The sequence below is a fragment of the Callorhinchus milii genome, unplaced genomic scaffold, assembly GCF_018977255.1.
Source record: "Callorhinchus milii isolate IMCB2004 unplaced genomic scaffold, IMCB_Cmil_1.0 Scaffold11, whole genome shotgun sequence".
NCBI lineage: Eukaryota > Metazoa > Chordata > Chondrichthyes > Chimaeriformes > Callorhinchidae > Callorhinchus > Callorhinchus milii.
In genome coordinates, this window is record NW_024704752.1 from 2,738,893 (window position 1) to 2,761,941 (window position 23,049).

The following is a 23,049-nucleotide window of genomic DNA, read 5'->3' on the forward strand; positions in this document are numbered from 1 at the left end:
CTAGCCTTTTTTTGGAGCCGGACGGTAATTACTATCAAATGCAGTGACTTGATGGTATCTAAAGTCTGAATGTTGCTTTTTGCCCCTTAACAACATTTAACATTGTGGAGTCCTGTAGCTCAGTGGTTAGAGCACTCGCTTTGCAAGTGAGAGACCTGAGTTCAATTCCAGGCAGAGGGCGAAACCTTGGGCAAGTTTCCTCACTCCACACTCCTAATAATAATCCCTCCAAAAATAATAATAAAATTGGTCATTTTCAATCTATGACTGTTTGTGGGACATTGCTGTGCGCAATTGGCTGCCGCGTTCGCCCACAAATATACAGTCAATTCACTTTACAGTGTGTTCTGTGAAGCGCTTTGGGACGTCCTCCCGACGTGAAAAGCGCTATATCAAATGCAAGGATTATTATTATTATTATTAACAGTGTATTCAGAGGTCTGATTCCAAATGGAATAATCCAGAGTAACTAGGAACTGGACAAGGTCTGAAACCAGTTCAGGGACACGTTACTCAGAATTCTCAGTAGTGACTGTAATTTTACATTATAATTGCATTTAATATGTAATATCTCAAAACATTCTTATAATGTATAATAACTTTGCAGGTGAAAGTGATAAACCGATTTGCACCCCCCAGTGTCCCACAAACAATCCATGGACTGAATGACCAATTATTTATCTGGGAGAAACTCTTTTGTAGCATCCTTAGATCTCCACCTGAATAGATAGGTGGAACTTTGGCTTAATGCCTCACCTGAAGGATGGCATCTGGACAATATAGTGCTGCATTGAAGTGTCATGGATTGTGAAGTTCAAGTACTGACTTGAGGGTTGAGCCCAAAACCTTACTCAAGATGAGAGTGCTACCAAACGAACTGCGAATAGAATTATCGAACTTGGATAAAATGTATGCTAGTGGCTTCTAAGAATCTAAAATATCTTTGTATTTAGTTTATCCATATTCTGTTGGACGGTTTGGCTATCATTATTTTAAGTGTATGTGTGCATATAGTTCAGATAAAGTTAGTTGCTTATTGTCTTATTGTCAATGTAATTGCTCCCACCAAGCCTAGTTGTATTTCTGTCTGTTGCAATGACAAATTAATTCACATGATGTAAGTGTATAAAGAAACCAGCTTGGCCAGGAGTGTTCACTATGTGAGTCAATTACAGATTAAATCTTCCAGGTGTTTACAAACAATCCTTGCATTTGATGAGCACCTTTTGAGCCAGGCAGATGTCTCCCCAATGCACTAACCTTGCAGAGGATTTTGTGGAAAGTATGGTGTGTGTTCTGGATGGGAATCCCCAGCAGCCAAGTTGCGCCCAGCGATGTCTCACAAGTCGCCATGAAGTGAATTTTATCTGGGGGATTGATGGACAAGAGAAACTCCCTTTAAGCCTTGCGTTTGATCTGGCTGGGAGGATGTCTCAAAAAGTGCTTCACAGAATTCACTGCGCTCTGGGACGCTATCCCCATGTGAAGGGTGCTTATAACAATGCAAGTTGTGGATGTATTGACCATTTTGTAAGTGATACTGCCATTCACGTGTTGGGCTCTGAGTCCTTTATTGTATAAATGACGAAGATTGATGTGTAAGAGTGCTCAGTGAGTATAAAGTTAGCTACAGTTGTGACAATGTACAATGCTTTGTTTGACATCAGTTTGTGGGAGGGAAATGATTTCATGAGTGACCATTGCAAGGATGTAAGATCAAGGATAGGAACTTTTAATTTTCATTCTCACTTTTGGTTTAATACCTATTCTTGCCCTACGGAGACATCACCTCAAGTTGGGCATTTTCCAAGCCCTTTGGGTCCAAGGGACCAATTATCTAACAAGATAATTTATCCTTTAAAGTAGTTCTTGTGAAGCAAAATGCTTTGAGACATCTTAACACTGATAAGGTGATGTCTCAAATGAAAGAATCGTCATCCACACACACATGACGTTCTAACAGTGGTCACTGGTTTGCAATCAGCAGTGGGGACTGGGCACTTTCCTCTTTCGTAGCTCAGGTTACACTGATCCGAAATCCTTATATTGCTCTCTGACTGAAATGCACTAACCTTAACCGAGACCAGAAATCTATTCTACTTGGGCTGGTTGCAATCCCGGTCAGTGCTTAAGCGGTTGCAACTCACTTAAACCATTGGAACCATCAAAGATATTTATTTCCATATTGATGAAAATGAAGGGAAAGGAATAATTTTGACATTGGGGGTTTGAAAGAGAAAATCTTTTAAAAGAAACTGACACCTCATACCCCTATGTGGATAGCACTTTACACTTCTGGGTTGTTCCAGTTATTTGATGTTCAGCCACCTTGAGAAATGAGATTCAAAACATGATGTAAAATGGATATAAACGTGCCTGCGTGTCATTTCTGCACATCTTAGTGCTGTTAAAGTACTTGGAAACTTTGAGGCACTTTGAGTTTCAAAGTTAGTGTTAAATACTTTTAAATTAAGTATTCTGACATTTGAACAGATTGTGTATTTTACACTCCTCCCCCTTCCCCCCCTCATTAAAATAATCCCACATTTCCTATAGTGCCATTCTCATACAGGAGGAAGTCACAAAGTACTTCCCAGGATTTACTGTAAAGCGTAGTGTGTATTTTGTGGGCGAATTAAATTTAAGGTTTGTAAGGAGATGGATGGGGGGGTGTACAAAATCCAACTTGGTCCAGATTCACTCTTATGTCTAGAATTTGACAATTCATGAAAAACAACTTGTATTTATATATTGCCCTCCAAGCAGGGAAGAGTCTTGGAGCGCTAAACACTGCCTTAATTTCAAAGCCGGTTGAAGCCATCCACTCTTATCGGATGTCAAAATGACCATTTCTCGAAAGCGGGAGGTAAATGGGTCTCTTCTTACAGTTGAACTGGCTCCAAAGTGAGAATGTTTGGTCAGAATCAAGCCAGCCCTCTGTGGCGTTCTTGTAAAACAACTCCTGAGCCAGATGGGACCGCAGGTTGATTTAATGACATATTCTGGTTGATTTAATAACATTTTGTTAGCTGTTTTTGCATGTGCTGAAATGTTAATGTGCAGTCAACATTTAGTCCTGGTTCGTAATTAATTAACTGTTTGCATGTATTTTAACCAGTTTTCTTCCTCTTTAACAAACGGTCACCTGGGGGCACTATTGTCTAACTCAGGAATAGAAGGAATGTAGGTGAACTTCAACACAAATCCCTTTATACTGCACAGCCAGTGATTATTTTGTTGGCTTCTGCCTTGAAACCCTCCAATCTTTCCAATCCTCCTTCCAAGTACTGCTCTGGAGTACTGCAGCCCCACCTGGCTCAGGAGACTCAAATTACATCCACAGTCTCACCCCAACCTACCTCTGTGACCTCCTTCAATCACAGGGACCCAGATGCTCCCTTTGCTCAGCGTATATAAATGTAATGTATATGTGTGTGTGTGTGTATATATATATATGTGTGTATACAAACCTGCTTCATGTCCCGCCCTATCTGCCCCACCATCACCGGGTGGGCTTTCAGCCATTCTGCTCCTATTCTCTGGAACTCCATCCTGGAATTCCTCTGACTCCCTCCCCTGATTCAAGGCACATCTCAAATCGTACCCCTTTGACCATACCTTTTGGTTATTTTCCCCTTCCCACCCTTCAAGGCTCCTACCCTGAGATGGGTATCCAGCATTGTTAAGCTCTTTGAGACATTATAATAATAATAATCCTTGCATTTGATATAGCGCTTTTCAAGTCGGGAGGACGTCCCAAAGCGCTTCACAGAACACACTGTAAAGTGAATTGATTGTATATTTGTGGGCGAACGCGGCAGCCAATTGCGCACAGCAATGTCCCACAAACAGTCGTAGATTGAAAATGACCAATTTATTATTGTTTTTGGTTTTGGAGGGATTATTATTAGGCCTTGTGTGGAGTAAGGAAACTTGCCCAAGGTTTCGCCCTGACATGCCTGGAATTGAACTCAGGTCTCTCGCTTGCAAAGCGAGTGCTCTAATCACTGAGCTACATTCTCCTGATGTGAAAGGTGTGTGTGTGTATATATAAATAATAATCCTTGCATTTGTGGAGTCCTGTACAACAACAACAACAACAAGATTCCATTTATAGAGCACCTTTCAGGTCGGGAGGACGTCCCAAAGCGCTGGACAGCTGGGTCAGGACCCGAGCAGAGGGGAAATGGTCAGGGTGAGGGGAGGGAAGGGAGGGAGCGAGGAGGGGGTAGAGAGTTGAGAGGGGAGCGGAAGGCACAGTCAAAGAGAAAGGTCTTGAGACCGGCCTTGAAGGAGGAAAGGGAGGAAGCGGCGAAGGCACTGGGGGATAGAGTTCCAGACCCAGGCGAAGGCACTGGATAGAGTTCCAGAGCTCAGCGGTTAGAGCACTCGCCTCTCAAGTGAGATAACTGAGTTCGATTCTCAGCAGGACGAATCCTTGGGCAAGTTTCCTTACTCCACACGCCTCTGTTTACCTGGCAATAAGTAGGAACCCGGTTGTTAGTCAATTGGCGGATTGCTTTTCTAGGGGTAATAAATCCTTCAAAAAAAAATGTGGTCACTCAATTCACAACTGTTTGTGAAACACTGCTGTGTGCAATTTGCTGCCATGTTTTGCCCACAAAATATATAGTCAATTCCCTTTACAGTATATTCTGTAAAGCGCTTTGAGATGTCTCGAAGATGTGATAAGTGCTATATCAAATGCAAGGATTATTATTAGGATATTTGATATAGCGTCTTATCATGTTAATTTGTTTGAAAGTGCTTCGCAGGATACACTGATTATGTATTTTGTGGTTGAAACGCGGCAGCCAATTGCACGCAGTAATGTCCCAGAAACAACCAAGAATTGAGTCACCAATTTTACTTATATATAATAATTATATAATTTGATATAGTGCTTTTCACATCTTCAAGATGTCTCAAAGCGCTTCACAGAATATATTGTAAGTTGAATTGACTGTATATTTGTGGATGAAACACAGCAGGCAGTTGCGCACAGCAGTGTCCCACAGTCGTGGATTGAAGCAACCAATTTATTATTGTCTTTTTTTCTTGAGGGATTACTATCAGGCTTGTGGAGTAAGGAAACTTGCCCAAGGTTTTGCCCTGCTGAGAATCAAACCCAGGTCTCTCGTTTGCAAGGTGAGTGCTCTAACCACTGAGCCACAATGAGAGATAGTTGGCCAGGAACTGGGAGAGAGAAACTCCCTTCTCTTTTCGAATAGGGCCACGGGATCTTTAACATCCACCTGAACAGGCAAACGGGACCTTAGTTTAACATCTCATCCAAAGGACAAAGCAACACTCCCCCAGGAATTTATTGGAGTGTCAGCTTAGACTATGTGATTCCAAGTCCTGTTGTGGATCTTGAACCCACAGCCTTCTGACTCAGAGTCGAGAGGGCTACCACTGCGCCAGTCTGATGCACAAACCATTACCCCCAGATCTGCCAATTGACAAACATAAATTAGGAAAATTGTACTGTCAATCACCTGTCATTTGTATCATTTTTCATATGTCTGATATTGAAGTGTATCATTCTTTTCAACATTTCTGTTATCAACCCCTTCACACATTTCTGTGACAACGCTTCACTTGCTGAGCTATATTGCTGACCGAGAAGCGCTCTGAGATGCCGTCTGGCGTGGAGGGCGCTATATAAATCCAAGTTGTTGTTGTTGTTGGAAGTTCCTAATTTACCTGCTGTTCAGCTGGTGAAGTCAGAATGTCAAATAGCTAAACCGGTGATTGTTTTCATTGGGAAGGTAGTTTTTGGGGGGTCGGCTGGTTCTCTTGACCCTGCGATAACCCATCACCATGCTTGAGAGCTGAGTGACAGAATTCCTCCCCAGGGAAGGTAGGTAAGCTGCAGAACTGGCTCTCTAATGGAATGTCACTTTTGAGTCAATCCTCTGTGACAAGATCAGTGGTCTGGTTCCCAGGATAGTGGGAGAGACAAACTCCTTTCACCTTCCGAATAGTGCTGCGGGATCTTGGACATTTAATGAGTGCGGAGGATTGAGCCTGTCGTGTGGATTGCAAATGCTGATTGCAATACCTCATCAAGGATTTCCATTTGTCCCCACTACTTGAACACAACCTTCACTAGATTGATAATTGGATTTTTACCCAGCAAACACACTTGAGCATTGATTAATATTGTGTTAAACATTGAAAGAAATGTTGAAAAAGAGGTATGTGCAACAAAGGGTTTCATGTTCAGTTGCCTTGTTTATCCAGTAGGAAGGGACCTGGTTGTCAGTCAATTTCTGGGGGAGGTAATAAACCTTCAACCCCCAAAAAGCATGGTCACTCAATCCACGACTGTTTGTGGAGCACTCTGTGTGCAATTGACTGCTGCGTTTCGCCCACAAAATACGCGGTCAATTCACTTGACAGTATATTTTGTGAAGCACTTTGAGGTGTCTCAAAGATGTGACAACTTTATGCATTTTGTTTGTGCAGAAACAATTGCCATAACCGCAGTCGAGGGTCATTTGCAATTTTGTTGACTTTCCTTTGTCAAGGTTATTTGCAAGATGGGGCAGTCTGGTAGAATCTGGTAGAAAATTGCACAGTTCCCTTGAACTTTATGCAACCCCTAAAGTCAATCTTTTAAATATTATGGGATGCAATCAATACACCGACAATGCATCCATTTAGCCGTTATCGTTGTGTCCATCTTTTGTCAAGGAAAACAAAATATAATGGCAGGATTCAGGAAATTATGTTGCACAATATTACCCCTATTTCGTGCCTAAATATGTGAAACTGATATGTATAAGCAGGCACCTGTCACAGTGCCTGGCATTGTTTCCCTGACAGCTAATGATATTTGTGATAAAGACAGGATGAAAGCTGACGTCTATTCTGGTCTAAACGCTGCATGAAACTGCTGCGCAGACTGGCAGGTTGCATATCCAAATGATTGCTCACAAACTCCTGGAGTCCTTTACCATAGAGGTTGGAGCACTCACCTCGTAAGTGAGAGGACTTTGGTTTGATTCCCAAGCAGGGTGAAGTGTTACGCAAATTTCCTTAAGTTTCCACACGTCTCTGTTTACCTAGCAGTAATTAGAAACTCAGTTATTAGTTAATCGGTGGATCGCTTTTCCAGGGGTAATAATCCCTTAAAAAATAATAATAATTTGGACACTCAATCCACACTGTTTGTGGAACACTGCCGTGCGCAATTGGCTGCTGTTTTTCGTCCAAAAATATACACTGTATGTTCTGTGAAGCACTTTGAGACGTCTCGAAGACTTAATAAGGCGCTATTTCGAATGCAAGGAATATTATTATTATTACAATCATAGACTGGAAGCCAGCTTGCCTTGGAAGAAGGTATTTTATTTATTTTCTTTGCTTAGAAGTTAACAACCCTTGTGCAGTTTTTGCACAATGGGATTTCCTAACACCTGCCTGTGTTTTTAATTAATAATAATCCTCGCATTTGTTATAGCACCTTATCATGTCTCAAAACGTCCCAAAGCGCTTCACAGGATATACTGTGAAGTGTGGTGACTGTGTTTTGTTATATACAGTCATTTACCTGCCTTTGCCCCATATCCCTTGATACACTGACCAAACAAACATCTCTCAGTCTGTCTCCCAGTCTGTCTCTCTCTCTGTCTCATTCATCAACCAATGTACATAGAACATTCCAATGTCCACAGATAATGTCCACATTCCTTTGTGTTGTTGGTTAATTAAAGTAATTGAGTACACCTATAGTTTACTCTAACACACAGGTGTTTGCACAGCAATTGCGCACAGCAGTATCCCACGTGGGATTAAATGACCAATTTTATTTCTTTGGAGGGATTATTACCCCAGGAAAGCGCTCTGACCCTACCTCCACATGAATTGTTTTACTCAACTCGCAAATTAGACCATCTTTTCTATTTAAGCCTGAATAGCAACACTAATTGCCAATTGCGTACAGCAGTATCCACAAATAGCCGTGGATTGAGTGACCATATTTTGTTTTGGGGGTGGGCGCGGATTATTACTCTTAGAAAGTGATCCGCCAATCGACTAACAAATAGGTACCTTTTCACTGCTTGGGAAATAGAAGGGGTGTGGAGTAAGAAAACTCGACGAAGGTTTCGCCCTGCCCGGGAATCAAACCCGGGTCCGCTCGCTTGCGAGGCAAGCTCACTAACCACTACGCTACGAGAGTCCACTTTGAACCTCTCATCCCCATTCTCTGGGAGAGTCAGAGAGAATGTCCATTGCGAGAGAGCAGACCTTGCATTGTAATGTTGACTCTATTCACTGGGTCTGATCAAAGGCTCATTTCCCTGACACATAACAAACAAAAGCTGAGTTCATTGCATTTCAAAAATGGGAGGGGAACTGGTAACATCATTGTGTTATCTCCCATTCCAGTGCTGCTTGCTTGTGAATTAAGATAAGAGACTAGAAGGTGCTGTTTTCACCCAGAACTGAAAATGTTGGGAAAAGAAGCATTAAAATGAGTGGTTTTGATGATGCAAATGGGGAGAAATTATCTGAGGTGCTGTCGGTTGAATGAGACGTTAAACCGAGGTCCCAGTTTGCCTCTGTCCCTGTTCAGGTAGATGTTAAAGATACTGACTGCGTTATTGAAAATGCGATGTTCTGCCTGACAAAACTGATTTAAAAAAATCAGTTGCTTCATGGGTGTTTAGCACATGTTTTTGTGTACAAATTGGCTGCTGCATTCTTCACCAACAAACACAGTCACTACACTCTACAGAAAAACTCTGTGAAGCACATGGGAGAGACATTTGCACCGTATCAAATGCAAGAATTATTTTATTGTAATAAAATGTGTCTTTCCCTTCTCTCCTCTCCTTAAACGTTAGCATCTCCCCCCCCCCCCCCCATTGTGAAGGATACCTCTTACTCTCAGAGTGGGTACAAACGTACAGTGTCTCACTGGGTTACCGCTCCTCCATCCCCCCACTCCCTCCTCCATCCAACAAGCAAAAGAAATCAAAAGTCATTGTCGCACAATAGATTCACTCATTGTGGGACAATATCAGCTAACATGAGGAAGGTGATATCCAACCTCTCGCTGATAGATTTTGGATGCCAGTGGATAAAAAAACTACAGCGGGCATGAATTGGTGCTTTTATCCATCCAAAAACCCTCTACATCAATCAAACAACAACTTGCATTTAAATAGTGCCTTTCACACGAGGTAGCGCTTGAACAAAAGTTTGAAGAAAATGTTTATTCTCCTGTAAATCATGTAATGATATATATTCGTTATTTGGGTAATTTTTGGAACATGGGGGAGTTAGCTGGAATGGTTGCATTCAGGTCTGTGATGTGGCAGTGTTGTTTCATTAAGCCCTTTGTCAATAATGTGTATCTGCACAAAATATACTTTCCCTGCAGTAAACTGCCTGGATAAATACAGAGCTGGTCTCTTCCGAATGCAGGAGGTGATGTATGCATAAGGTTTCAATTAAAGACTGCAAACGGAACGCAAACACCAACTGGCCCCAAACAATGAGCCCTTGTGGTCAGGCTTGAATTCTTTGTATTGATTTATTTCTGTTTTCTGTTCCAAGGCACAACACAGCCGCTCTGTTAATAGGACAGCTGAGCAAATTGACAAATTACAACCAATCACTATACTTGAGTGCAATGACCTATAAGGCACTTTGAAACGTCTAGATTTTGTAGGTGTTGTATCAAACAAACTGTAATCAAACAAAATAATAATTCTTGCATTTTATATCAGCTTATCACGTCGTTGAGACATCCCAGCTATTGGTTGATTGGTGGATTGCTTTTTTGTATAATAATTCCTTCAAAAAATATGATAAACCAGTCACTGAATCCACAACTGTTTGTGGGACGCTGCTGTGCGCAATTGATTGCCACGTTTCGCCCACGAAATATACAGTAATTTCACTTTACAGTATATTCTGTGAAGCAGTTTGAGACGTCTAGAAGATGTGATAAGGCACTAATCAAAATGCAAGGTTTATTATTATTATGATTATTATTATTAACTCAAAGCCCTTCACAGGTCATTTTGTGTATTATGTGGGCGAAAAGCAGCATCCATTTTGCGCACAGCAGTATCCCACAAACAGCCATGGAGTGAGTGATTGATCAAATGCAAGGATTATATTATTATTAGTCACTATTAACTGCATCCACATCTCGAGGGACGATGTCCCATTTACCAAATTGGCAGGAAGCCACAAACTAGTGTATGTGTGTTCAGTTGCTTCCCTTGGATGCCATTGCAAGTTTTATCCAATTGGACACTGATCTCTTTCATTCTTTTCAGAGGAGATCCCTGAAGCTCTTCCAGAAGTAAATAACAAACGTGAGAAACAAGTAAAAGCGTTCAATTCATGACAATAAATTTCAATTGTTTTTAATTTACAAAAAAACATAATTGCTAACGTTCACATGCCACAGGGCAACTTTTAAAACTTCAAACCCCAAAAGAGAAATATTATTTTCAAACGTTTCGTGCCGCAAGGGTGAACTCTACTGCCAGCGTAATTACATTCACCAAAAATGTCATATACTATATATACAATATATAAATGTGCATCTTAAGAGATTTTAAACAAGGTTAGCTCATCATTCATGAATTCACACATGGAATATTTTTGGAGCAGGTATCTTGAAGGTTCAGTGTCAAATGTTTCACTCACAAAATACACAGTCGTTCCACTTTAATAATAATAATCCTTGCATTTGATATAGCGCCTTTTCATGTCTTCAAGACTTCTCAAAGTGCTCCACAGATTATACTGTAAAAGTAAATTGACTGTATATTTTGTGGGACGAAACGTTACAGTACATTATGTGAAGTGCCTTGAGACGTCTCGACGATGTGATAAGGCATTATATCAAATGCAAGGATTATTATTTATTATTAAGACATTGTCTTTAAATTTTAAGATCAGGCAGAATTTGTTTTAGAAAAATTCTGACATTTGGTCTTGATTTAGAAGATGGACTAAGGCAGAGTTTTCCACAGTTCTGCACAATCTTTAATTTTGAGGCATTAAGGCAACAGTCTAAAGGCTAACGTTATGAACTTCCAACTGGGGGGGTGAGGGAAATGCAGACATTGCCTTAACATTAGAAGTAAAGCAGCTAGAACTGAAGTCAGGAGATACTTCTAATAATAATCCCTGCATTTGACATAGTACCTTATCAAGTCTTCAAGACATCTTAAAGCACTTTTGCTTCTATTAAAAATTTTAGGCCTCAAATGAGTGACATAGAATTGGCTTCCAATGTGTTCAGTTTGGCTCAGTTGGTGGCCCTTTGCTGTTTACACTATGTTTAATAACAACAATAACATGTTGCATTTATATAGGTCCCTTCACATGGGGTTGCATCTTAAGAGTGCTTAACAGTGACATAGTTTGAAGCCAAAGCGGGTGGAGCTATCCGTTAAAAGAGGATCTCCAGGTGTCATCTGAATACGGGCAAAGAAGGGATGAGGCGGAGGGATTGAGGAGAGAGTTCCATAGTTTCAGGGCGAAGTGGCTGAAGGCACGTCCACCGATGGTGGGCAAGTGATGAAACCTTGGGCAAGTTTCCTTACTCCACATGCCTAATAATAATGCCTCAAGAAAAAAAACAATAATAACTTGGTTGTTCGTGGGACACTGCTGTGCGCAATCGACTGCCAAGTTTCGCCCACAAATATACAGTCAATTCACTTTAAAGTATATTCCGTGAAGCGCTTTGAGACGTCTAGAAGACGTGAAAAGCACTCTATCAAATGCAAGGATTATTATTTATGTTATGAGATGTGTAGCAGTCCAGAGCCAGCTGAGCGGAGTGGAGGAGTGGTGTGTGAGAGCAGGTCGGTAGGGAGGTAGGGAAGTTCTAGGGCACTTTTTGAATAGAATAGGCACTTCACGGTAAGACTGGCAGGATGTGCCATTGAGACAATGCCAGCAAAACCAATTTGAGGAGTGGCAGATTTCGCAAGAGCTTTCTGTAAAAGTAAGACTTCCCTGTCATTTCCTCCCCTCCTCTCCAGTGAGCGCAATGTGATGTGACAGGGAGCTAAGATTCCACAAGTACTCTGGTGACCTTGCCCGTGTTGTGAGCGAGGGGTGGGATATAGGAAGGCCTGGAGGGGAGGCTAACTCTATCTTCCTTAACTTCAGTTGAGATCAGTCAATTAGCCTCTGGGCACCGGGGACTGCATGGCTCAATGGCAGCGGGTTTAGACACAACCATGGAGGAGAGGGAGGATGGGTATGGGAGGGAGGGAGAGGGTGTAGGGAGGAAGGGGAGGGAGAGAGGGAGGGAGTGAAGGGGAAACAATCTTTGGTTGTCATAATTTATCATTTATCAGTGATATGAAAATTATCACCAGTAATTCTTGCAGGTGATAATCAACATATCACACAGCGCTAGTTTATTTCGCGATTGACAACAGTATAAATTAAATACAGTGTTAATATATTCCCACACCCTTCTACCAAATGAGAACAAGCATGGGTTGTTGCGTTTTGCATTGCACCCAACTCAAAATCATGTTAACAATAACAGCAACTTGCATTTATAAAGCGTCCCTCAAACAGGGCAGTGTTCCAGAATATCAACTCCCAAACGCAAATTAAATTAAGTAATATAATTTGGTCAATCAGGCCACACAAATGTTTGTGGATCACTGCTGTGTGCAGTTGGCTGCCATCTTTTTGCCCACAAAATAGTCACTCCACTTTATGGGATATTCTGTGAAGCGCTTTAACTGGCTCCGGGCCTCCGACATGACCCTCGTGCCTTCCATTCCACCATTGGGGATCGCGCTATCAGCTCCTTGCGCCCCGAAACTCCGGGAACGCTCTTCCTCTAACCCTCCACCTTGCCCCTTCCTTCTCCATCTTCAGGTCGCACTCATTATTCGACTGTGCCTACGGTCATCTCCCCATCCCCCCGACTCGACTTCGTGCTCTGCCACTGTCAAGCGCTCCAGGACGCTGCCTTATGTGAGGGGGCAAGATCTAAATGCAAGCTGCTGCTGTTGTTATATCAAATGCACGTATTATTATTATATGAAAGTGCGGGGCAATTTAAGGGAACAGGTGAGGTTGCTGTGAATGGCCGCCCACATTTCTAAGAGTTCAGCCGTCAGCAGTTTGTGCACAACCAGCATGTGTTTGTAGAGGCAAGGGTCTGAGTTCATCTTGCTGTTCTTGTTCCTCACGATGCCGAAGGTCTTGAAGCCGCTGTGACTAATGGGCGACACCCCCAGCACCTCCAGGCACATGCCCAGAAACACATCGTCAATGGGGTACAGTTCCAGAGTCTCAGACGCTTGGTACAGTTTCCTGGCCAGGGCTTGGTTGGTCACGAAGCCTGCCCCGCCCACATACGACGGGTAAAAGGTCTTGTTGTACAAGGCGAGGGGCACGTAGTACTTGTTGTCTTTCTTCCTGATCGGCCTGGCTTTGTGCAGCGTGTCCCCCACAAAGAGGTTAGGAATGCCAGGCCCCTTAAGGTATTCTAGAATGTTCTCCGTGCTGACGAACACATCATCGTCGCCCTTGAAGATGTGCTGGACCCTGTGGCAGTAGGTGGAGAACCACTTGAGGAAGTTGACCTCCTTCAAGGTCAGGTTGAAGAAGGAGTCAGTGAAGTCCCACTGCAGTATGTCCCCGTACAGACGGTCCTCGTATTCCAGAAGCTTCTGGTAGTGTGATCGCTCATTGACGTTGGACGAGGTCCCGAGAAGGAACAGGGTCTTGATCCGCTTACCGTCTATCTCCATCTCCTTGCCCCAGGTTTGCCTGATGACCTCCCGCCTGTGGTATTGGGTGATGATGGACTTGACCACGATCAGGAGATAGACATCTCCAACGCATTTCTTCGGGTGGTTGAGGATCATCGGGAAATATCGGCAGTGCCGGTACAACACGTACTCTTTGAACTTGGCGTCCAAGTCATTGAACCAGTTGGCCCGAGTGATGTTGTGGTTGGGGTGGCAGTTGTTTGTCAGCACATCCCATTGTTTAGCCACTCCTTTCCCTCCTCTATCCCTCCCTGACACCATTACCCCAAGGCTTTTAGACCTCCTGCCAACCACCTGCTTCAAAGCATAGTCTCTGAACTGGGAGATCCCTCGATTCTGCACTCGCGGCGCTCTGTCCAACCGCACTGGCGCACCGGTGGGCTCCGGGCTGACATTGTAACTTCTATGGAACACTGTCAGGCTCAGCACAATCGCACAGCAGATGGCACAGTACAATTTGAGCAGTCGTCTACTCCTCCAGATGTTCATCTTCTCCTGAACGGTTCCTACAAGCAGGAAAAATGGGAAGAATTTAGCCCGAATGGACCCTTCCGGATCAGCCCTGGCTCAGATGCTAGCATTCTAATAATAATAATACTAATAATAATCCTTGCATTTGATATAGTGCATTTCGAGACGTCTCAAAGCGCTTCACAGAATACACCGTAAAGTGAATTGACTGTATATCTTACGGGTGAAACGCGGCAGCCAATTGTGCACAGCAGCGTCCCACAAACAGTCGTGCACAAACAGAAATGACCAATTTATTATTGGGTATTTTTCTTGAGGGATTATTATCAGCCGTGTGGAGTAAGGAAACTTGCCCAAGGTTTTGTCCTGCCAGGAATCAAACCCAGGTCTCTCGCTTGCCTTTGAGCTACATTCTCTCTCTCTCTCTCTCTCTCTCTGTCTCTCTCTCTTGCCCCTGAATAACAAAAGTTACAACAATAATATTTGCAACCCTCAGCCTCCTTCCTCATAGATCTCTCTGCCGTCTTCGACACAGTCGACCACGCATCCTCCTCCACCGCCTCTCCTCCCTCATCTACCTCAGTGGGACCGCACTCGCATGATTCGAGTCCTACTTAACCAACCGCCTCCACTTCATCTCAGCAACTGGCTTCTCCTCCCGCCCCATGCCCGATCACCTGCAGGGTACCCCAGTGCTCCATCCTTGGCTCTTTCTTTTTCCTTATCTACATGCTCCTGCTTGGCGATGTCATCTGCAGACACAGGATAAACTTCCACATGTATGCGGGTGACACACAAATCTACTTTGCCTCCTCCAGCATTGACTCCACGTCCGCCGATGTTCTATCAGCTTGTCTGGCAGACATCAGGGCCTGGATGAGTGCAAACTTCCTGCAGCTCAATGAGGACAAGACGGAAGCCATACTCCTTGGCTCCCGTCCATGTTTTCACTCCTGCGGATCTGAACTCCTCAACCTCTGGGTTCTCCCTCAGACTCACCGAACCAGTGCGCAACCTAGACATCCGATTCAACCCCCAGTTGTTCTTCCTCCTCCACATCCAGTCCCTGACCAGGGCCACCTTCTTCCACCTCCGACACATTGCCCGCCTCCGACCGTACCTTACCCCAAATGCAGCCGAAACCCTCGTGCATGTGTTTGTCACCTCCCGCTTGGATTACTCAAAAACTCTCCTCACCAGTCTTCCCAGCTCCACCAATCAAAAAATCCAACTCGTTCAGAACTCTGCCGCCCACATACTGACCCGGACCAAACTCCATACCCACATCTCACCAGTTCTGGCCCAGGCTCCACTGGCTCCTCATCACCGAACAGATTGACTTCAAGATCCTCACTCTCGTGTTCAAATCCATTCACTCCCTGGCACCTCCCGACCTCTCCAATCTCCTCACTCCCCAATCCACCACCTGGCGCCTCTGCTCTACTGGCACCAGTCTCTTGCTCGTCCCTCGCACTCTGGAGCACTTTCCCTCAATCCCCTCTCCTTTTTCAAGTCCTACCTACAAACCTTCCTTTTCAACTGTGCTTATGGCCACCTCCCCCACCCCAACACACGCCCCACCACCAGCTCGGAGTCAGGCTCCGCCACTATTATGCGCCCCGAAACCCTATCCTGTGTTATATAAGTGTAAGTTGTTGTTGCACAGTACACAAAATGCATGTAAAAATCTATATATTTAGAGCATAGAATCTTTTAGATTAGATCAAATAAACGATTTGCCATCCCCAAAGAATAATATGCCCCTGGTTATCTATGTGACTACATAGAATCACAGAATTATACAGCCACAGAAGGAGGCCATTCAGCCCATCATGCCCATGCCGGCTCTTTGATAGAGCTGTCCAAATTAATCCCAGCCCCCCGCTCTCCCCATAGCCCCAAACATCTATCCACTTCTCTCCTGAAAGTTGTTATTGAATCTGCTTTCAGCACCCTTTCAGGCAATGCATTCTAGATCTGAACAATTCTTTGTGTGAAAAAAGTTCTCCTCATCTCTCCTCTGGTTCTTTTGACAACTACCCATATAGTTCGGGACATATGTGCATACAACCATGGAAGGCAAACTAGATGGACCTTGGTCTTTTTTCGTCAAGCATTTTTTGTGTTCTTATGTTAAATCTGTGTCCTCTGGCTACCAGACATTGAAAGCTTTTTAATGTCCACACAATATACAGTCAATTCACTTCACAGTATATTCTGTGAAGTGCTTTGAGACATCTAGAAGACGTGGAAAGCGCTATATCAAATGCAGGGATTATGATGTTAATTTACCCTTGAGAAAGCTGCAGTGTTCCGAGGCACTCACGTCACTGGAATCTAAATATAATGGAATCCTGTTGGGTTAGTTTGAACTTCCGCAACAGTGCATCTTAAAAAGTTAAAGTTGTTTATCCTCAGGGCGCTGTCCTCGGTCCTCCCTTTTCTTCACCCTCTACATGCTCCCTCTTGGTGACATCATTCGCAGACATGGGGTCAACTTCCACATGTACGCGGATGACACCCAACTTTATCTCTCAGGCTCCATCTTCGATTCCAGGACAACTGATTTTGTGACAGATTCTCTGTCTGACATCAAGTCTTGGATGAGAGACAACTTTCTACAGCTGTATGTCAGCCAGACCGAGGCCCTCCTGATTGGTTCACGCCAGCATCTCTGCACCTCAGACACTGGCAGCATTAGCACCATGGTTGCACAATCCATTCACGAAGCCAGTCAGGATCCTGGTAGCCTTATTCAACCCTCAAATGTTGTTTCTCCTCCATATCCATGCCATGACCCGCTCTGCCTTTCCCCACCTCCACAACATTGCCCAACTCTGCAAGTGGAAGTTGTTGTTGATATAGCGTCTTATCGCATCTTCGTGAAGTCTCAAAGCGCTTCACAGAATATATTGTAAAGTGATTTGACTGGTATATTTTGTGGGCGAAACGCAGCATCCATTCGCACACAGCAGTGTCCCGCAAACAATCGTGGATTAAGTGATCAAATTTTTAATACATTTTTAAACAAAATTTGAAGGGAAAGCGATCCGCCAATCAACTAACAACCGGGTTCCTACTTACTGCTAGGTAAACCGAGGTGTGTAGAGTAAAGAAACTTGCACAATGTTTCGCACGGCCAGGGAATTGAACCCAGGTCTACTCGCTTGCAACACGAGGTTGAGGATTCAAGAGAACACGGTGGGATTTTAAACTCGTCCACAGTAGTCTGGTCTGAAACTCCAATGCAGTGCTGATGGGTGGGTGGATTAGGGAGGGGGTAAAGATGTTAAACCAAGGTCCGTTTGCCTGTTCAGGTGAGCAGTGATTATGGTTATAATAATAATCTTTGCATTTAATATTTTCATGTCTTCTAGGCTCTCAAAGCGCTTCACTCAATACACTGTAAAGTGAATTGATTGCATATTTTGTGGGCGAAACGTGGAAGCTAATTGTACACAGCAGCGTCCCACAAACAGTCATGGATTGAGTCACCAAATTGTTATTTTATTTTTTTTCTTGAAGGATAACTATTAGGTGTGTGGAGTAAGGAAATTTGCCTAAGGTTTCGCCCTGTTAGTTTATGTTGCTTGCGCAGCATAAATGAACCCAGCATAATTCCAACACACAGGTCTATTTAAAGGCAACGAACAATGACCACTGTCTGGGGGCAATCAGTACGTGTAGACTGAAACTCGGTTGGCGTATTTGTCTAAAATTAGCCACTGCAAGGCATAGAAATTGCTGTAAACAGTCTTGAGCTGTTTTGCCTTCATTCTGACATTGTATGAGGCAATGTCAAAATAGATGTGAGAGCGCTACTACCAGCCTTGCTTTGTGGTAGCGCTCTCACCTCTGAATCAGAACATTGTGGGTTCAAGCCTCACATCGGGATTTGGAATCACATTGTCTGAACTGACACTCCAGTGCAGCGCTGGGGGGGCTGCATTGTCGGAGGTGCCATCCTTCAGATGCGATGTCAAAACCAAGGTCTCATCTGCACATTAAAGATCCCGCGGAGCTATTCGAAATGAGAAGGGAGTTTCTCTCTCCCAGTGTCCTGGCCAACAATCCCCCAAATAAAATTGGTCGCTCACTCTATGGCTGTTTGTGGGACATTGCTGTGCAAAACTAGGCTGCTGCAAGCTGGACCATGTGAGCAAACCGGTGTGTAAAGTGTGGAAAGCCACACATCCCTCTCAGGGTAACTTTTCTGCTGGTTGCTTCCTGCTCTGTGCCCTCCATCCAGTGGGGAGCCACTAGGAGTCACTGCGCTAAATCTGCCTGAGTTGCTGCTCAGATATGAAGCAGATAATGGCTGGGAGGGTGTTTTTCACTGAGGAATTTGTGAATGGGTGTTTTTCACTGAGGAATTTGCGTTGACAATTGCAGGAATTGTGACTAACCTGTCAATTAAGAAACATTGACAAGGGATAAATAGCGAGATAAACAAATGAAACAAGGACAGAAGTCCCAATCAGAATGACACGGGGGCAGTCCGAGGAAAAAAGAACAAGTTAGGAATCAAGGATAGAGAACGTGGGAGAGGTTTGGGGCACCTGGGGAGATATTGAGTTGGGGATAACTGATTGACAGTTAGTGCCTCCCAAGCAAGCTCTGTTAAAAAGAGGTTCATGTTGTGTTAAAGTTCTTACAAGCTCGGCAGTTATTAAAGTATTAGATTGTCTGTGCGCTAAAGTATTTTTATTTTTCCAAATTTCAGAAATTCTGTTTGTAGGTTACTTAGGGTAATTATAGAACCTTACAGCGCAGAAGCAGGCCATTCAGCCCATCATACCTGTGCCATCTCTTTGAAGTGCTACCCAACTAGTCCCACTCCCCCGCTCTTACCCCACAGCCCTGCAAATTCTTCATTTTCAAATACCTATCCAATTCCCTTTTGAAAACTACCATCAAATCTGCTTCCACCAGCCTTTCAGACACCGCAGCAATTCTCTGGGTAAGCAATTCCTCGTCTCCCCTCTGGTTCTACTTGTCAAATCAATAAGAATGGTTTAAGATAAATAAATGTGTTGTGGATAGTTCTTGAGATCTCTCTGACCGGGTTTGTATCCCCGACAGAAAGAGAAGTGAAGGATTGTGACTTAGAGCGCGCTGAAAGGAATGTGTAATTCACACCGTAGCAAAGAGGTAAGAGTAACGTAACAGAGAGCTTCACAAATATAGACGCCGAGCAAAGGGAGTCAGGGGTAGAGCAAGGGAGGAACATTAGAAACTTACAGGATGTGGGAAAACCATTTGCATTCAGGTGGGACCATTATATGTCTATTCAGATGGTTAAAGATCTCACAGCGCTACTGAACAACAACAACAAGTTGCATTTATTTAGTGCCCTTCACGCGGGGTAGCATCTCAGAGCATTGTTTTCCCCCTCCTCAAAAAGAGAAGGGGGGGGGTTTCTCTCTCCTGGTGTCCTGGCCGACAATCTACCCAGATTAATATTAGTTATTCTCTCGATGGGGCATTGCTTTGCGCAAATCAGTTCCTGGGTTTCGCCCACACAACACACCTTCAACGTACAAGAAGCTACGTTGCATTTGCCGTAGTTTCGATTTATTTTCATGCAAAGAAAGAATACTTTATTGGGGATAAAAAGGCCTTTATCTTGCAGACAATAAATGCTGTGAAGCCCTTTGAGACATCATATATTAATAATAATCCTCGCATTTGATACAGCGCCTCACCATCTCACTGAGACATCTCAAAGCGCTTCACGGAATATACCGTAAAGGGGATTGACTGCGTATTTTGGGGGCAAAATACCAAATTATTTGAAATCTCACATGTGCGGGGGTTCTTTCATTGTTGCCTGTAATGTGGAGTTTGGAAAATTTTGAGCAACAGCATTTTTCTAGGATATAAATTGTGCTTAAAATGCCCCCCTCCCACCACCACCACCACCACCACCCTTTGGAGGGGGGGTGGGGGGGGGTAACTTGCACAAGGGGACACACAAGGGGACAAGTTTTGAACGCCTCAAGCCAACACAAGCACACAAAGTTAGGGACAGAAACTTCTCTACTGACCAGTGATGCAAAACTTCTCTGCTTTGCCCCAGAGCTACAGAGAGAACGTTGAATCAGTCACTGCCTAAACACTGGGGTCGACTTAAAATGGAAAGTCTTTTTATTTTCAGACCTCTTAAATAAGTGGCTTTATTACACATTTTTTGGGGGTGAGGGGGGGGGGTTGGATTTCTTTCCTTATCTCACCGGATTGAGAGAAAGAAAACTCTGCAAACCTCCTCTGCACAGGCAACAGTTCTGGGTTGAAACGAACGAGTAACGTTACATTTGGAGGAGCTTCGATTTCATTTCGTTCAAAGAAAGAATACTTTGTTGGGGGAATAAAAAGATCACCAGCATCGTGACTCTGGATCTCACAGATACATCCATTGCACACAAAACAGATAATCTCTCTGTCGTTATATACATATACAGTGCGGATGATGTGGATATTTCTGTCCACGTCCTTAAGGGGGAAGAGAAAAAGTGATTCACTTACTTACGTATAAAACAAGAGGAATCCAGGATTTCCTTTTAACTTTTTTTGCAAACCACACGGAGTGAAGAGAAGGCAAAAGATCTGAACCAGGAGTATTGCAGTTTGCAAAGTGCTGTAGTGTCCAGAGCAGAAGCAGGTCCTCAGTGTGTGGTGTGTGGTGATAGTGTGTTCTCTCTCTCTCTCTCTCTCTCTCTGTGTGTGTGGCTCAAAGTCAATGAAGCTCCAATTACTGGCTCCAGGAGCAATCCTTGTGTCTCTCTCCTTCACCTCAGGGGAATACTCTATATTGATTGTTCTCTTGCAGATAGACACCCACTCACACTATCTCCCCACCCCATCCTCTGCGCACACTCCCTTATATTTCCTAGAAGTTGCATTTGTTTTGTGTAATCCATTACGATTGAAGTACATTTTCTAAACCAGATAACCAGGCGGAGTTTCGAAGAGAAGAAGTTCTTTGTTATGTTTGGGGCTCAGATAGTGTCACTATGACTAGAGAAATCCCAGAGGTTCATCACTGATGTGTTGCCATGTTACCTTCTCCCAGCAGGATTTATGATTGGGGAATAGGGGAGAGAGTGGGGGGGCAGGAGGATAGGATAATTGGAATTAGTGTCTCCAAATTAGGAAAGAGACTATTTATAATAACAACAATAAGCCTTGGCATTTTGATACAGCGCCTTTCACGTCGGGAGGACGTTCTCAAAGTTCTTCACAGGATTTACCGTGGACTGTAGTGAATGTGCACAATTTGGCAGGTGAAAAAAAATGGCCAATCTTGTGTCACGGTGATGTCCGGCAAACAGCCATGAAGTGGAATCCTCTCCATTCTCACCAGAGCAGTGCCAAACAAAGCCTTATGTTCCTTAAGCTTGATCAGTTTGCACCTATATTCTAGCTTTCAGGTTGCGTTTTTGCTAAGAACCGATGCATGCCGCTCTCACCTTAAATTTCGAACCTGTGAGATTCTGCGTGTGACTGAATTTTAAAAGGCTACTTACTCTTAAGGCCAAGGAATTTTGCCTTAGATTGACTAATTCCCAAGACCTCCCCTGGGGGAGAGAGAGAAATAAACTTCCTGTGTTTGAAAATGAGAAAAGGCCATTTAAGTCTGACACTTCCAGTAAAGCAGTTCAATCTTTGAATGCACATCGATTCTCCAAAACAGAAAAGCATCCAAGAAAACAATTGAAAATTGTTTCCTGGTCCCTTCATTAAATATTCCAGGATATCAGTCAGTCTTCACAATCTACTACATTATTCAACCATATCAAATTGCATTCCGTAGATGGCAGTGCTAGAAGACTGAGAGCCCCAGAGTGCTTTGATAGCTATGTTGCAATCCTTAACCTTTCTCCTTAACCATTTTACAAAGCAATAAAACCAATAAAGCAAACCCTTGAAGTGTTCTGAATAATTAGATGGAGACTGGACAAAAAGAATGCCCGATTTTTTTCTTCCCATGTTGTTTCCTGTTCAGGTGGATGTTAAAGATCCCGTTGCACTACTGGAAAAGAGCGAGGAGTTTCTCCCGGCATCCTGGCTGGCAATCCGCCAAAACATTTGGTAGTGGCTGTTGGCAGGAACTCGGCGTAGGGAAAGATTAGCTGCTAGGTTTGCCCGCCTTCAGATAACATACAGGCATTCCATTTGACAGCAATTAATTAAATGGGAAGTACTCCGAGATGTTTTGGACAGCAAAAGCAAGGATTAATATTGTGTATTTAGCAATGCCATCCTCTGTCAGATAGCAACAAAAACAACAAAAAATTTCATTTAAACAATGCATTTCATGTTGGGACCATCCCAAGGCGCTGGACAGTCAGGGATTTGGATCCGAGCACTGAGTAAAAGCAGTACTGGACTGGAAGGTTACATGTTGAAATGATGTTGCTAAACTTGTTTAACTGCAACTCATCTCAAGATCACTTGAAGGTTGAAGAGCACAAAATCCATCAGGCTTACTCTCCGATCAAGTTGGAAGTGTCCTCGAGACGTACTCCCGACACGAAAGACATCAATAAATAAGTAAAAAAGTAAATCAGTAAATAAATGAATAAATGAATGCAATTGGTGATTGTGTTGGTTTGCGGATTTGCTCACATCGTGAGCAGCGAATGCAGTAAACTGCATTGGTGGTAGTACACGTAAACATGGAATTCTCTGTTTGGTTTGGATACTCTTAAGCATGGCGATGGGTTTCCACGTGTGTCAGACACCCGGCTGAGAACAACAACAAAAAAATTGTCACATGTGAGGGGGGGGT

General features: G+C 43.6%; 1 protein-coding gene across 2 annotated transcripts; it reads right to left on the minus strand.

Moving 5' to 3' along the window:
- Positions 1 to 12,935: 12,935 nt before the first annotated feature.
- On the minus strand, positions 12,936 to 21,143 carry b3gnt7 (UDP-GlcNAc:betaGal beta-1,3-N-acetylglucosaminyltransferase 7). 2 transcript variants are annotated; one of them, XM_007902385.2, is made up of 2 exons: positions 20,788 to 21,143; positions 12,936 to 14,293 (listed from the first exon to the last, which is right to left on the minus strand). In XM_007902385.2, the coding sequence occupies exon 2, from the start codon at positions 14,274 to 14,276 to the stop codon at positions 13,047 to 13,049; it is 1,230 nt and encodes a 409-aa protein (XP_007900576.1). In that variant the 5' UTR covers positions 14,277 to 14,293; positions 20,788 to 21,143; the 3' UTR covers positions 12,936 to 13,046. The 2 variants fall into 2 exon arrangements, with proteins under 2 accessions (XP_007900576.1, XP_007900575.1); XM_007902384.2 differs by having other exon boundaries at positions 20,784 to 21,143.
- Positions 21,144 to 23,049: the final 1,906 nt, after the last annotated feature.